Source organism: Protomyctophum parallelum (genome assembly GCF_964188405.1).
Source record: "Protomyctophum parallelum genome assembly, chromosome: 12".
Classification (NCBI taxonomy): Eukaryota; Metazoa; Chordata; class Actinopteri; order Myctophiformes; family Myctophidae; genus Protomyctophum; species Protomyctophum parallelum.
The window spans coordinates 11,616,165-11,631,942 of NC_139712.1; the positions used below are offsets into that span (position 1 = coordinate 11,616,165).

At 47.8% G+C, this 15,778-nt stretch overlaps 1 protein-coding gene across 1 annotated transcript in view; it reads left to right on the forward strand.

The window, feature by feature from the left end:
* The window catches only part of LOC310867759 (very-long-chain enoyl-CoA reductase-like), a 30,007-nt gene extending 14,499 nt beyond the window's left edge, over window positions 1-15,508 (forward strand). The window contains exons 3-13 of the mRNA XM_083777883.1: window positions 812-863; window positions 2,250-2,294; window positions 3,014-3,117; window positions 5,861-5,976; window positions 6,238-6,343; window positions 8,004-8,076; window positions 9,391-9,434; window positions 10,255-10,312; window positions 11,148-11,239; window positions 13,135-13,180; window positions 14,485-15,508. Coding sequence (XP_083634009.1) covers window positions 812-863; window positions 2,250-2,294; window positions 3,014-3,117; window positions 5,861-5,976; window positions 6,238-6,343; window positions 8,004-8,076; window positions 9,391-9,434; window positions 10,255-10,312; window positions 11,148-11,239; window positions 13,135-13,180; window positions 14,485-14,612 — 864 coding nt within the window. The 3' untranslated portion in view covers window positions 14,613-15,508. The remainder of the gene's footprint in view (window positions 1-811; window positions 864-2,249; window positions 2,295-3,013; window positions 3,118-5,860; window positions 5,977-6,237; window positions 6,344-8,003; window positions 8,077-9,390; window positions 9,435-10,254; window positions 10,313-11,147; window positions 11,240-13,134; window positions 13,181-14,484) is intronic.
* Window positions 15,509-15,778: the final 270 nt, after the last annotated feature.

Consider the following 15,778-nt stretch of genomic DNA (forward strand, 5'->3'; position numbering starts at 1 on the left):
CGACCACAGCTCTGGTGGTGAGGCGACCACAGCTCCGGTGGTGAGGCGACCACCGCTCTGGTGGTGAGGCGACCACAGCTCCGGTGGTGAGGCGACCACAGCTCCGGTGGTGAGGCGACCACAGCTCCGGTGGTGAGGCGACCACCGCTCTGGTGGTGAGGCGACCACAGCTCCGGTGGTGAGGCGACCACAGCTCCGGTGGTGAGGCGACCACAGCTCCGGTGGTGAGGCGACCACAGCTCCGGTGGTGAGGCGACCACCGCTCTGGTGGTGAGGCGACCACAGCTCCGGTGGTGAGGTGACCACAGCTCCGGTGGTGAGGCGACCACCGCTCTGGTGGTGAGGAGACCACCGCTCCGGTGGTGAGGTGACCACCGGAGCTGAAATAACGTTGAGCGGTGGTGAGTAAAAGCAGAGAGAAGGGCTGGGGGGGCGGTGGCGGTGGTTTGCTCTTCACCGCGGCTCAGTGACGTCATGTTGTAGTTGCGGTGTTCACCTCACCACCGAAAATATTAGACTATGAATAACGCTTAAGTCGCCTCGTTTCGTGGGTTGCATATATTCTCAGGGTGATAACACCCTGTTCTCAGGGTGATAACACCCTGTGTAATTAGGAGAGAGAACTCCTACACAGCTGGTAAAGGGTACAGGGTGATACAGGTACAGGGTGATAACACCCTGTTCTCAGGGTGATAACACCCTGTGTAATTAGTGTTCTCCACACCATACTGGTTGAGTAGTAGACGCTCATTGTTAAATCCACCAGAGGAAATGACTATAACCACACTTGTACGTTTTGCATTCCATTCAGTTGGAGCCTCACACCACCATAGCAGAAATCAAGACTCTTTTTCACAGATCAAGTGAGTGTTCATTCATTTTTTGACTGTTTCTGTGTCCATGTCATGTGAAAGCAGGGAACCGTACAGCTTCAAATTGACATATTGGTTGTTCAGTTAGGCCCACCAGTTTTGGAGATATGGCTTATAGAGTAATGTCTGGCAGAGAAACAGCGAGTTGAGAAAACGATTCACTTCTGTGGTCTCTAACATTACACCTAGCTACATGTTTACGCATTTATTTCATATTTACATGTCGATTTCATCAGACATGCGCTAGTATGTGAAGATAGTCTGGCTGTACTATTAACTTATTTTGGATTAAAAAACAAAACATAGATAGTCTTGTTTCCTCCTCTCCTGAACAGTCAGTCTTGTTTTCTCCTCTCCTCAACAGTCAGTCTTGTTTTCTCCTCTCCTCAACACTTAGTCTTGTTTTCTCCTCTCCTGAACAGTTAGTCTTGTTTTCTCCTCTCCTGAACACTTAGTCTTGCCACAATGACTGTCTCTGTATAAAGAATTGTCACATTTCAGGCCAAATATACTGTTCTGTCTCGCTATGCAAATGTTTTTTCATCAACTAAAACTAAGACGAAAAATGTCCGTCGACTACCTTTTTCCGCTGATGAAAACTACATGAAAATGATAGGAAAACTAAATTAAAACTAAGCTATGGTGACTAAAACTAAGACTAAATATACTGGCAATTTTGTCAGCAAAACTAGACAAAAATGTTAGGAAGTGGACAAGAGATCCAGTATGAGTCATTTTACACTTGGTTGCGTGCTGAAAACAGCAGATCTACAAGCTCACAACGCGTCGCAGTTGTTCTATTTTGTTGTTCTATTTTTCTACTGTTCTATTTTGAAGGAATCCCGGCGCTGATTGTGTTAATATTAAGGATTTAGGATAAGGGTAGGTACCCTCACAAAAAACATGCAGTAATCCTGGTCTCTAAACTGCCTCCCCCTGGCCAGCCGGGGCGCCTGATGGAGGAGAAAGGAACTGGTTGGAATAACGTGTTCCTTCCACGCGCTACGTCCTACCAGGGAAACTCCCCCCTGTCAGGTGGAAAGGAGCAACTTGGACACTCAGGCATGAAGGAAGCATGAGTTCAAGTCCGTTGCTCTCCCCTTGTCCCATGGGGACTAGGTTGGTGGAGGGTGTGTAGAGCCCAGGATCACATTAGATGATTGACACAGGGGTGAAAAATGGGTTACAAAATCGTGGGATAAAAAATATATTTTTAAAAAGTATTAAGGATTTAAACATTAACTGATGTTAAGTTGGAAGTATGGAAAAATGTATTATTAGAAGCTTCTGGTAATGTTGACGATAAAGTTGTCACGTGTCGCTGACTATCTCTCTCTGTGTGCGTGTGTGTGTGCGTGCGTGCGTGTGTGTGTGCAGATCCCCATTGGTATCCATCTAGACAGGCCTTAAAGCTTTACCCAAGTGAGTACAAACATGTGTGTTGATTACATCATACATAATACAGTCATATCACATGCCACTATAGCATATCTCTCTCTCTCTCTCTCTCTCTCTCTCTTTCTCTTTCTTATTGGTTCTCTCTCTCACTCTCTGTCTTTCTTATTGGTTCTCTCTCTCTCTCTCTCTCTCTCTCTCTCTCTCTCTCTCTCTCTCTCTCTCTCTCTCTCTCTCTCTCTCTCTCTCTCTCTCTCTCTCTCTTCACTCTCCCTCTATAAACTCGTTATTAACATTTCATATTAAAACAAATCAAAAGTAAATAGTCTTTTTTTTTTAAATCACTTAAAAAAACGTTATTGGGCGAAGTCACACAATTGGACTGGTGTGTTTTTGTACATGATATTGTTTCTGTACATGATATTGTTTCTGTACATGATATTGTTTTTGTACATGATATTGTTTCTGTACATGATATTTAACCTACATTATCTATTTATCTTTGGCATTCTAATGTAATTGAACTTAGATTTAGACAGACAAGTGTCAGTTGTTGTTTGTATGCATGCATGCATGCATGTATATATGGTATTGTATGTTGTTTATGTATATGGTATTGTATGTTGTTTGTATGTTGTTTGTATGTATACTGTATGGTATTGTATGTTACAACATACAATAAAGAATAAAGAAAGAAAGAAAGAATATTGTTTATATTACTCAATCGTCTTGTTTTTGTGTTCCAGACGGCAAAGCCCTGTCTGATGACGAGACCTTACAGTCTCTACCGGTCGGAACCACAGCTACCATGTACGTCTCGGACCTGGGACCGCAGCTAGGGTGGCCCGTGGTGAGAAATAAACGCACCCTATCTCTGTCCCTACAGCTAGGGTGACCCATGGTGGGAACTAAACACACCCTATCTCTATCTCTACAGCTAGGGTGACCCATGGTAGAAACTAAACGCACCCTATCTCTATCTCTACAGCTAGGGTGACCCATGGTAGAAACTAAACGCACCCTATCTTTACAGCTATAGGGTGACCCATGGTGAGAACTAAACACACCCTATCTCTACAGCTAGGGTGACCCATGGTGAGAACTAAACACACCCTATCTCTACAGCTAGGGTGACCCATGGTGAGAACTAAACGCACCCTATCTCTATCTCTACAGCTAGGGTGACCTGTGGTGAGAACTAAACACACCCTATCTATTTCTCTATACAGCTAGGGTGGTTTACTTTAAGATGGGATACTGGTTTAACACCCATGCACTTTAAGAGTGTATGGGGTCCTCTCCTCACCTCTCCTCTATATTCCAGGTGTTCCTATCAGAGTGTATGGGGTCTCCTCTCCACCTCTATATCCCAGGTGTTCCTGTCAGAGTGTATGGGGTCACCTCTCCTCTATATTCCAGGTGTTCCTGTCAGAGTGTATGGGGTCACCTCTCCTCTATATTCCAGGTGTTCCTGTCAGAGTGTATGGGGTCACCTCTCCACCTCTATATTCCAGGTGTTCCTGTCAGAGTGTATGGGGTCACCTCTCCTCTATATTCCAGGTGTTCCTGTCAGAGTGTATGGGGTCACCTCTCCTCTATATTCCAGGTGTTCCTATCAGAGTGTATGGGGTCACCTCTCCTCTATATTCCAGGTGTTCCTGTCAGAGTGTATGGGGTCACCTCTCCTCTATATTCCAGGTGTTCCTGTCAGAGTGTATGGGGTCACCTCTCCTCTATATTCCAGGTGTTCCTGTCAGAGTGTATGGGGTCACCTCTCCTCTATATTCCAGGTGTTCCTGTCAGAGTGTATGGGGTCACCTCTCCTCTATATTCCAGGTGTTCCTGTCAGAGTGTATGGGGTCACCTCTCCTCTATATTCCAGGTGTTCCTGTCAGAGTGTATGGGGTCACCTCTCCTCTATATTCCAGGTGTTCCTGTCAGAGTGTATGGGGTCACCTCTCCTCTATATTCCAGGTGTTCCTGTCAGAGTGTATGGGGTCACCTCTCCTCTATATTCCAGGTGTTCCTGTCAGAGTGTATGGGGTCACCTCTCCTCTATATTCCAGGTGTTCCTGTCAGAGTGTATGGGGTCACCTCTCCTCTATATTCCAGGTGTTCCTGTCAGAGTGTATGGGGTCACCTCTCCTCTATATTCCAGGTGTTCCTGTCAGAGTGTATGGGGTCACCTCTCCTCTATATTCCAGGTGTTCCTGTCAGAGTGTATGGGGTCACCTCTCCTCTATATTCCAGGTGTTCCTGTCAGAGTGTATGGGGTCACCTCTCCACCTCTATATTCCAGGTGTTCCTGTCAGAGTGTATGGGGTCACCTCTCCTCTATATTCCAGGTGTTCCTGTCAGAGTGTATGGGGTCACCTCTCCTCTATATTCCAGGTGTTCCTGTCAGAGTGTATGGGGTCACCTCTCCTCTATATTCCAGGTGTTCCTGTCAGAGTGTATGGGGTCACCTCTCCTCTATATTCCAGGTGTTCCTGTCAGAGTGTATGGGGTCACCTCTCCTCTATATTCCAGGTGTTCCTGTCAGAGTGTATGGGGTCACCTCTCCTCTATATTCCAGGTGTTCCTGTCAGAGTGTATGGGGTCACCTCTCCTCCTCTATATTCCAGGTGTTCCTGTCAGAGTGTATGGGGTCACCTCTCCACCTCTATATTCCAGGTGTTCCTGTCAGAGTGTATGGGGTCACCTCTCCTCTATATTCCAGGTGTTCCTGTCAGAGTGTATGGGGTCACCTCTCCTCTATATTCCAGGTGTTCCTGTCAGAGTGTATGGGGTCACCTCTCCTCTATATTCCAGGTGTTCCTGTCAGAGTGTATGGGGTCACCTCTCCTCTATATTCCAGGTGTTCCTGTCAGAGTGTATGGGGTCACCTCTCCTCTATATTCCAGGTGTTCCTGTCAGAGTGTATGGGGTCACCTCTCCTCTATATTCCAGGTGTTCCTGTCAGAGTGTATGGGGTCACCTCTCCTCTATATTCCAGGTGTTCCTGTCAGAGTGTATGGGGCCACCTCTCCTCTATATTCCAGGTGTTCCTGTCAGAGTGTATGGGGTCACCTCTCCTCTATATTCCAGGTGTTCCTGTCAGAGTGTATGGGGCCACCTCTCCTCTATATTCCAGGTGTTCCTGTCAGAGTGTATGGGGTCACCTCTCCTCTATATTCCAGGTGTTCCTGTCAGAGTGTATGGGGCCACCTCTCCTCTATATTCCAGGTGTTCCTGTCAGAGTGTATGGGGCCACCTCTCCTCTATATTCCAGGTGTTCCTGTCAGAGTGTATGGGGTCACCTCTCCTCTATATTCCAGGTGTTCCTGTCAGAGTGTATGGGGTCACCTCTCCTCTATATTCCAGGTGTTCCTGTCAGAGTGTATGGGGTCACCTCTCCTCTATATTCCAGGTGTTCCTGTCAGAGTGTATGGGGTCACCTCTCCTCTATATTCCAGGTGTTCCTGTCAGAGTGTATGGGGTCACCTCTCCTCTATATTCCAGGTGTTCCTGTCAGAGTGTATGGGGTCACCTCTCCTCTATATTCCAGGTGTTCCTGTCAGAGTGTATGGGGTCACCTCTCCTCTATATTCCAGGTGTTCCTGTCAGAGTGTATGGGGCCTCTCCTCACCTACCTGCTCTTCTATTTCCGCGTCCCATACATCTACGCCCCCGGCCACGCCTTCACGTCCAGCCCCTACACCGTCGTCACGTAAGTCACGAAATTCAATCACACCTGTGTACAGTGAGAGGCGCTAATATATTGAAGTGACTGTAATGGTGATGTAAAACAAAGTGGTGTTAGCATCATGTTATGCTTTAGCTATTGAAAAACAGCAGATCTACAAGCTCATGGCGCGCCTGGACCACACACAGATGTTATCGACCGATGAATTAATCACCACATGTTCATTACCGACACACTATCTGAGCGTACCGACATCTCTCCGTCGTGTGTCTCTCTCTCTCTCAGACTGGCCTGTGTCTGTCACACCTGTCACTACGTGAAGAGGCTCATCGAGACCATCTTTGTGCACCGTTTCTCCCGCGGGACCATGCCTCTGAGGACCACGGTGAAGGTAAGACCCTCTGAGGACCACGGTGAAGGTAAGACCCTCTGAGGACCACTGAGGACCACGGTGAAGGTAAGACCCTCTGAGGACCACGGTGAAGGTAAGACCCTCTGAGGACCTCTGAGGACCACGGTGAAGGTAAGACCCTCTGAGGACCACGGTGAAGGTAAGACCCTCTGAGGACCTCTGAGGACCACGGTGAAGGTAAGACCCTCTGAGGACCACTGAGGACCACGGTGAAGGTAAGACCCTCTGAGGACCACTGAGGACCACGGTGAAGGTAAGACCCTCTGAGGACCACTGAGGACCACGGTGAAGGTAATACCCCCTCTGAGGACCACGGTGAAGGTAAGACCCTCTGAGGACCACTGAGGACCACGGTGAAGGTAAGACCCTCTGAGGACCACTGAGGACCACGGTGAAGGTAATACCCCCTCTGAGGACCACGGTGAAGGTAGGACCCTCTGAGGACCACGGTGAAGGTAAGACCCTCTGAGTACCAATGAGGACCACGGTGAAGGTAAGACCCTCTGAGTACCAATGAGGACCACGGTGAAGGTAAGACCCTCTGAGGACCAATGAGGACCACGGTGAAGGTAAGACCCTCTGAGGACCACGGTGAAGGTATAAGACCCTCTGAGGACCTCTGAGGACCACGGTGAAGGTAAGACCCTCTGAGGACCTCTGAGGACCACGGTGAAGGTATAAGACCCTCTGAGGACCTCTGAGGACCACGGTGAAGGTATAAGACCCTCTGAGGACCTCTGAGGACCACGGTGAAGGTATAACACCCTCTGAGGACCTCTGAGGACCACGGTGAAGGTATAAGACCCTCTGAGGACCTCTGAGGACCACGGTGAAGGTATAAGACCCTCTGAGGACCTCTGAGGACCACGGTGAAGGTATAACACCCTCTGAGGACCTCTGAGGACCACGGTGAAGGTATAAGACCCTCTGAGGACCTCTGAGGACCACGGTGAAGGTAAGACCCTCTGAGGACCACTGAGGACCACGGTGAAGGTAAGACCCTCTGAGGACCACGGTGAAGGTAAGACCCTCTGAGGACCACGGTGAAGGTAAGACCCTCTGAGGACCACTGAGGACCACGGTGAAGGTAAGACCCTCTGAGGACCACGGTGAAGGTAAGACCCTCTGAGGACCACTGAGGACCACGGTGAAGGTATTAGACCCTCTTGGTTTTAGTCGACGAAAACAACACTGCTCTCTAGAACCCTCGTGGGTGGAACTCTACAGAACTCTGTTCTGGATTATAAAACTGGACTCTAATAGAACTCTGATTTTAGAACTGGACTCTAATAGAACTCTGATTATAGAACTGGACTCTAATAGAACTCTGATTATAGAACTGGACTCTAATAGAACTCTGATTATAGAACTGGACTCTAATAGAACTCTGATTATAGAACTGGACTCTAATAGAACTCTGATTATAGAACTGGACTCTAATAGAACTCTAACACAGTGTTGTCTCTGTTCTGGATTATAGAACTGGACTCTAATAGAACTCTAACACAGTGTTGTCTCTGTTCTGGGTTATAGAACTGGACTCTAATAGAACTCTAACACAGTGTTGTCTCTCTTCTGGGTTATAGAACTGGACTCTAATAGAACTCTAACACAGTGTCGTCTCTGTTCTGGATTATAGAACTGCGTTTATTACTGGAGTTTCTCAGCATGGCTGGCCTACTATATCAACCATCCTCTGTACACACCTCCATGTGAGTTACACGCACGCACGCACGCACGCACGCACGCACGCACGCACGCACGCACGCACGCACGCAGGGCGGCGGTGGCTCAGGGGTAGAGTGCCTGGATGGTAACCGTAAGGTTGCCAGTTCGAACCCGGGCTCCCCCAGAGTTACTGTCGAAGTGTCCTTGAGCAAGACACTGGACCCCTAATTGCTCCCGATGTGCTGGTTGGTGCCTTGCATGGTTTCCGCTGCCATCGGTGTGTGAATGTGTGTGTGAATGGGTGAATGTAATGCACAATCTCTGTAAAGCGCCTTGGATAAAGGCGCTATATAAATGCACCATTTACCATTTTACCATTTAGCAAAAGCAGATTGACAAGCCCAAAAGCACATTGGAAGCTATAGACACATATGTATAGACACAGAACTATCCAGACTAGCGCTCTCTCCCCTATGTCATAATTATACTGTTCATGTTCCAAATAGTCATTTTATTCAAATTGTGATCTCATGTTGTGTTTATAGCTATCTAGATATATATCTCATGTTGTGTTTATAGCTATCTAGATATATATCTCATGTTGTGTTTATAGCTATCTAGCTATATATCTCATGTTGTGTTTATAGCTATCTAGCTATATATCTCATGTTGTGTTTATAGCTATCTAGCTATATATCTCATGTTGTGTTTATAGCTATCTAGCTATATATCTCATGTTGTGTTTATAGCTATCTAGCTATATATCTCATGTTGTGTTTATAGCTATCTAGCTATATATCTCATGTTGTGTTTATAGCTATCTAGCTATATATTAGAGACTCCTCACTCAAACGTAGACTTGCAACTTGGGCAACTCCAAAGCAAACTCCACATGATGCCCCAACATTGTATTTACCTGCCATAGTGTCGACCCCTTACCCCTGTGTGGGATCACTGGTTAGACTGGCATAGTGTCGACCCCTTACCCCTGTGTGGGATCGCTGGTTAGACTGGCATAGTGTCGACCCCTTACCCCTGTGTGGGATCACTGGTTAGACTGGCATAGTGTCAACCCCCTTACCCCTGTGTGGGATCGCTGGTTAGACTGGCATAGTGTCGACCCCTTACCCCTGTGTGGGATCGCTGGTTAGACTGGCATAGTGTCGGCCCCTTACCCCTGTGTGGGATCGGTGGTTAGACTGGCATAGTGTCGACCCCTTACCCCTGTGTGGGATCGGTGGTTAGACTAGCATAGTGTCGACCCCTTACCCCTGTGTGGGATCGGTGGTTAGACTGGCATAGTGTCAACATGATTTCATGATCTGAATTAATCTGTTTTAAACCTCCTCTCTCCACAGCGTACGGAGACCTCCAGGTCAACTATGCACTGGTCATATTCGTGGTATGTTTGTACTGTACCACTGACAACACCATACGCTTCTACACCAGCAATTATTATTATTATTCTTTTTTCTATAATTTTTATCCCACGATTTTGTAACCCATTTTTCGCCCCTGTGTCAATTATCTAATGTGATCCTGGGCTCTACACACCCTCCGCCAACCTGGGGAGAGCAACGGACTTGAACTCATGCTTCCTTCATGCACGAGTGTCCAGGTTGCTCCTTTACACCTGACAGGGGGGAGTTTCCCTGGTTGGACGTAGCGCGTGGAAGGAAGACGTTATTCCAACCAGTTCCTTTCCCCTCCATCAGGCGCCCCGGCTGGCCAGAGACCAGGATTACTGCATGCTTTTTTGTGAGGGTACCTACCCTAGGGGACACGGGGAGAACATGTGAGGGTACCTACCCTAGGGGACACGGGGAGAACATGTGAGGGTACCTACCCTAGGGGACACGGGGAGAACATGTGAGGGTACCTACCCTAGGGGACACGGGGAGAACATGTGAGGGTACCTACCCTAGGGGACACGGGGAGAACATGTGAGGGTACCTACCCTATAGGGGACACGGGGAGAACATGTGAGGGTACCTACCCTAGGGGACACGGGGAGAACATGTGAGGGTACCTACCCTAGGGGACACGGGGAGAACATGTGAGGGTACCTACCCTAGGGGACACGGGGAGAACATGTGAGGGTACCTACCCTAGGGGACACGGGGAGAACATGCAAACTCCACACAGATTATTATTATACTCCAATAATTATTATTCCGTTTAATTCTGGTTTCTGTTTGTTTCTCTTTCGTATGACTATAAAGTTGTGTGAGATGGGGAACTTCTCCATCCACCTGGCCCTCCAGAACCTCCGAGGGGACGGTAAGATCATTTACATTAAGATCATTTACATTAATAATAATAATAATAAAACTTTATTTGTATAGCACCTTTCATGACATGAAATGCAGCTCAAAGTGCTTTACAGAACAATGGAGAATAAAAAAGAAAAGCAAGGTAACGACATTAAAAAACAAGCAGTAATGCAATACAGTGAGGACATGAATAACAAAAAATAAAAGATCAATTCAAAGCAATGTTGTAGAAGTGGGTCTTGAGCTGAGCTTTAAAAATGTCTACAGAGGCTGCCTGACGAAGGTACAGTGGGAGTTTGTTCCATGCCGACGGCCCGTAGAAGCAAAAACTGCTTCCCCGTATTTTTTAGTTGCCATTTTTTTAGGCAAAGCGAGCAGGCCAGCAGTGGAAGACCTTAGGGGGGGCGGTTTGGGACATATTTAGGCCGGCAGTCATGTAGGTAGGAAGGTGCGAGACCATTGAGAGCTTTATAGACAAGTAAAATAATTTTAAAATCAATCCTAAAAACAACCGGAAGCCAGTGCAGTGAAGCCAAAACTGGAGTAATATGTTCTCTCATCTTAGTTCTAGTTAAAACATTAGGATCATTTACATTAAGATCATTTACACAGAAAATAGAATAAGAAAAAAAAGATGAAATATCGAAGCTACACGTATACAGTTTCTGCCCGACAGAGACGACGTATAATGTCGCCAGCAGTAGTTGTGTGATCTTGTAGATCAGCTATTTATTTTATTTATCTATTTTGGAGGGGGGGGGGGGGGGGGGGGGGTGTTATTACCAATACTTCACGGATCAAATCTAAAGTTGTTGTTTTTTTTTCTATTCTATGTTTTGCAGGAACCAATAAGTGCAGGACATTTCCTCATCCGACTAAGAATCCCTTCACTTGGCTCTACTTTTTTGTGTCCTGCCCAAACTACACATATGAGGTACAGTAGTATACCACGACTACAGTTTATTTAATACAGTACAGTATGCACATCAGCACTGTGTTCTGTTCTGTCGTATGTCCTTAGACCTTCAGCTCCGTTGCAGCCAGTGTTGTTTTTGGCAGCAAATTTCTATTTTAGTTTTAGTCATAGTCTCTTGAATAGTTTTCACTTAGTTTCAGTCACATTTTAGTCACCTGGAATGTTCTAGTGTTTAGTCTAGTTCTAGTCGACTAAATGTCATACGATTTTAGTCGACTAAATCTACAGTTGATTTAGTCGACTAAAATGTGTTTTGACAGGCCTTGATGTCGTTGTAATGACATATTTTACACTTTGGTTGCATGCTGAAAATAGCAGATCTACAATCTCACAACGCGTCGCGCTGCGACGCGTTGTGAGATTGTAGATCTGCTATTCGGGTGTGGGAGTCTCCCGTCTCCTGGAGTGGTGCTGTAAGGGCCCTGCATCGGTTTTGTCTTTTGGGCAACTCCGAAGCAAACTCCACATGCCCCAACATTTGATGTACCTGCCATAGAGTGTCAAACCCCCCTCAACAGGATCGCTGCATGGTTAGACTCATTCTGAACGGGAACCCATTTTGGTGTCGGCATCATGTCATGCTTTAGCTATTGAAAAATAGCAGATCTACAAGCTCATATCGCGCCACCGAGTGGCGCGATACGAGCTTGTGGGTCCGCTATTTTTGAAAGATCGAAGAGCGACGGACATTTTTAGAATCTGATCTCAGGTCAGAATGGGTTCATCAGACCAGTGTGTGTGTGTGTGTCCAGTGGAAACCTCGTATGAATCTGATCTCAGGTCAGAATGGGTTAGACTCATGGGCTTTTCACAGACACCAATATGACCCGATATGACACATAAGGGCAGATCCGGATACAGTATCAGGACACCTCGTCTAGGTTGTCCTTTATCCCTCCAACTCTCTTTCTGTCCATCTGTCCTTCTGTCCATCTGTCCATCTGTCCATCTGTCCTTCTGTCCTTCTGTCCATCTGTCCATCTGTCCATCTGTCCATCTGTCCTTCTGTCCTTCTGTCCTTCTGTCCATCTGTCCATCTGTCCATCTGTCCATCTGTCCTTCTGTCCATCTGTCCTTCTGTCCTTCTGTCCATCTGTCCTTCTGTCCATCTGTCCATCTGTCCATCTGTCCATCTGTCCTTCTGTCCTTCTGTCCATCTGTCCATCTGTCCTTCTGTCCTTCTGTCCATCTGTCCATCTGTCCTTCTGTCCATCTGTCCTTCTGTCCTTCTGTCCATCTGTCCTTCTGTCCTTCTGTCCATCTGTCCATCTGTCCTTCTGTCCATCTGTCCATCTGTCCTTCTGTCCATCTGTCCTTCTGTCCATCTGTCCTTCTGTCCTTCTGTCCATCTGTCCATCTGTCCATCTGTCCATCTGTCCTTCTGTCCTTCTGTCCTTCTGTCCATCTGTCCATCTGTCCATCTGTCCATCTGTCCATCTGTCCTTCTGTCCTTCTGTCCTTCTGTCCATCTGTCCATCTGTCCTTCTGTCCTTCTGTCCTTCTGTCCTTCTGTCCTTCTGTCCTTCTGTCCTTCTGTCCATCTGTCCATCTGTCCATCTGTCCATCTGTCCATCTGTCCTTCTGTCCATCTGTCCATCTGTCCTTCTGTCCTTCTGTCCTTCTGTCCATCTGTCCTTCTGTCCTTCTGTCCTTCTGTCCATCTGTCCATCTGTCCATCTGTCCTTCTGTCCATCTGTCCATCTGTCCTTCTGTCCTTCTGTCCTTCTGTCCTTCTGTCCATCTGTCCATCTGTCCATCTGTCCATCTGTCCATCTGTCCTTCTGTCCATCTGTCCATCTGTCCTTCTGTCCATCTGTCCATCTGTCCTTCTGTCCATCTGTCCATCTGTCTAGGTGGGGGCGTGGGTGAGCTTCTCTGTTATGACGCAGTGTTTACCAGGTACAAGACACAGTCGCTGTAGCACGCACGCACCCACGCATGCATGCACGCACGCACGCCACGGTTGCACGCACGCACGCATGTCTTAACCGGCCAGGCATGTGTCTTAACCAGCCAGGCATGTGTCTTAACCGGCCAGGCATGTGTCTTAACCAGCAACACATGTGTCTTAACCAGCCAGGCATGTGTCTTAACCAGCCAGGCATGTGTCTTAACCAGCCAGGCATGTGTCTTAACCAGCAACACATGTGTCTTAACCAGCCAGGCATGTGTCTTAACCAGCAACACATGTGTCTTAACCAGCCAGGCATGTGTCTTAACCGGCCACGCATGTGTCTTAACCAGCCAGGCATGTGTCTTAACCTGCCAGGCAAGTGTCTTAACCAGCCAGGCATGTGTCTTAACCGGCCACGCATGTGTCTTAACCGGCCACGCATGTGTCTTAACCAGCCACGCATGTGTCTTAACCGGCCAGGCATGTGTCTTAACCGGCCAGGCATGTGTCTTAACCTGCCAGGCATGTGTCTTAACCAGCCAGGCATGTGTCTTAACCAGCCACGCATGTGTCTTAACCAGCCAGGCATGTGTCTTAACCAGCCAGGCATGTGTCTTAACCAGCAACACATGTGTCTTAACCAGCCAGGCATGTGTCTTAACCAGCCACGCATGTGTCTTAACCAGCCAGGCATGTGTCTTAACCAGCCAGGCATGTGTCGGCCTGTTGAATGTCGGACTGCTATAGTTAAGTATGTCGCTTCAATTAGCATATATGTGTGCCTCGGTTTCATTTGTCGACGCCGGAATATCGCCGATATCTTCAGTCTCAGTTTTAGTCGTCGTCATAGCTCCGTTTTTACGTGGTTTTCGTCAGCGGAAGAAGGTGGTCGACGCAGACGGCCGGCCGACGGACATTATTCGTCATAGTTTTAAGGCTCATACATAGTCTGGATTTACGTTGGTGGGGTGACCAAAACATGACGTCACGAGCTGCCACCGCTCCAGCCCTTCTCTCTGTTTTTACTCACCACCGCTCAACGTTATTTATTTATTTATGGTCACCTCACCACCGGAGCGGTGGTCGCCTCACCACCGGAGCGGTGGTCACCTCACCACCGGAGCGGTGGTCACCTCACCACCGGAGCTGTGGTCACCTCACCACCGGAGCGGTGGTCACCTCACCACCACTCCGGTGGTCAGCTCACCACCGGAGCGGTGGTCACCTCGCCACCGAAAATCCAGACTATGAATAGGCCTTAAGTCGACAAAATCAACACTGTTTCTTTTTCCTGTCTCCCACCACACAGTGGCGCTGTACTCGTTCCTGGGCTTCGTCCAGATGACCATCTGGGCCAAGGGAAAGCACCGCATCTACAGCCGCCAGTTCAGAGAGTACCCCAGACTGCGCGTGGCCATCGTCCCCCTGATCCTCTGAATGGGAGAATACCGCCCCCTAGTAGCCTGCATCATCCCCCTGATCCTCTGAATGGGAGAATACCGCCCCCTAGTGGCCATCATCCCCCCTGATCCTCTGAATGGGAGAATACCGCCCCCTAGTGGCCATCATCCCCTTGATCCTCTGAATGGGAGAATACCGCCCCCTAGTGGCCTGCATCATCCCCCTGATCCTCTGAATGGGAGAATACCGCCCCCTAGTGGCCTGCATCATCGCCCTGATCCTCTGAATGGGAGAATACCGCCCCCTAGTGGCCATCACCCCCCCTGATCCTCTGAATGGGAGAATACCGCCCCCTAGTGGCCATCGTCCCCCTGATCCTCTGAATGGGAGAATACCGCCCCCTAGTGGCCATCGTCCCCCTGATCCTCTGAATGGGAGAATACCGCCCCCTAGTGGCCTGCATCATCCCCCTGATCCTCTGAATGGGAGAATACCGCCCTCTAGTGGCCATCATCATTCATATCAAGGCCTATTATTTATTCCGCGTTTGAGCCACGGAACCACCGTCTGATGACATTTAGCCTCTCGGACCCATTTGAGCCACGGAACCACCATGTGATGACATTTAGCCTCTCAGACCCATTTGAGCCACGGAACCACCATTTGATGACATTTAGCCTCTCAGACCCATTTGAGCCACGGAACCACCATTTGATGACATTTAGCCTCTCAGACCCATTTGAGCCACGGAACCACCATGTCAAACATAAACACATTATTATTATTAAATCACTGCGTCGCGCGTCAGCTAACTTGCCGATATTGCTTAATTCTTAAACGCGCTGGACATGATCAGCAGTGGAAAGAGGAAGGCACTGCATGGAGCAATCTGTGTTATTCTAAACCCGTTTTAATAAACATGGTTAATATGACATACTGTATATGGTATTAGTGTTATTTCTTCATTCAGAGCATGCCAACACATCACACAGCATAAGAGAGATAGCACTTACCCTACCCCCTTAGATAGCATTTGACACAGACTTATAGCATGTTATGTAGACAGCATTGTATATAGTCATAGCACGCCATAATACATATGTATAGCATAGTAGTAAATATGTATAGTTTATATGTATAGTTTCATTATATAGATATTCCACTGTTACGTTCTTAGCTTACGCATGTTTTATGATAAATGC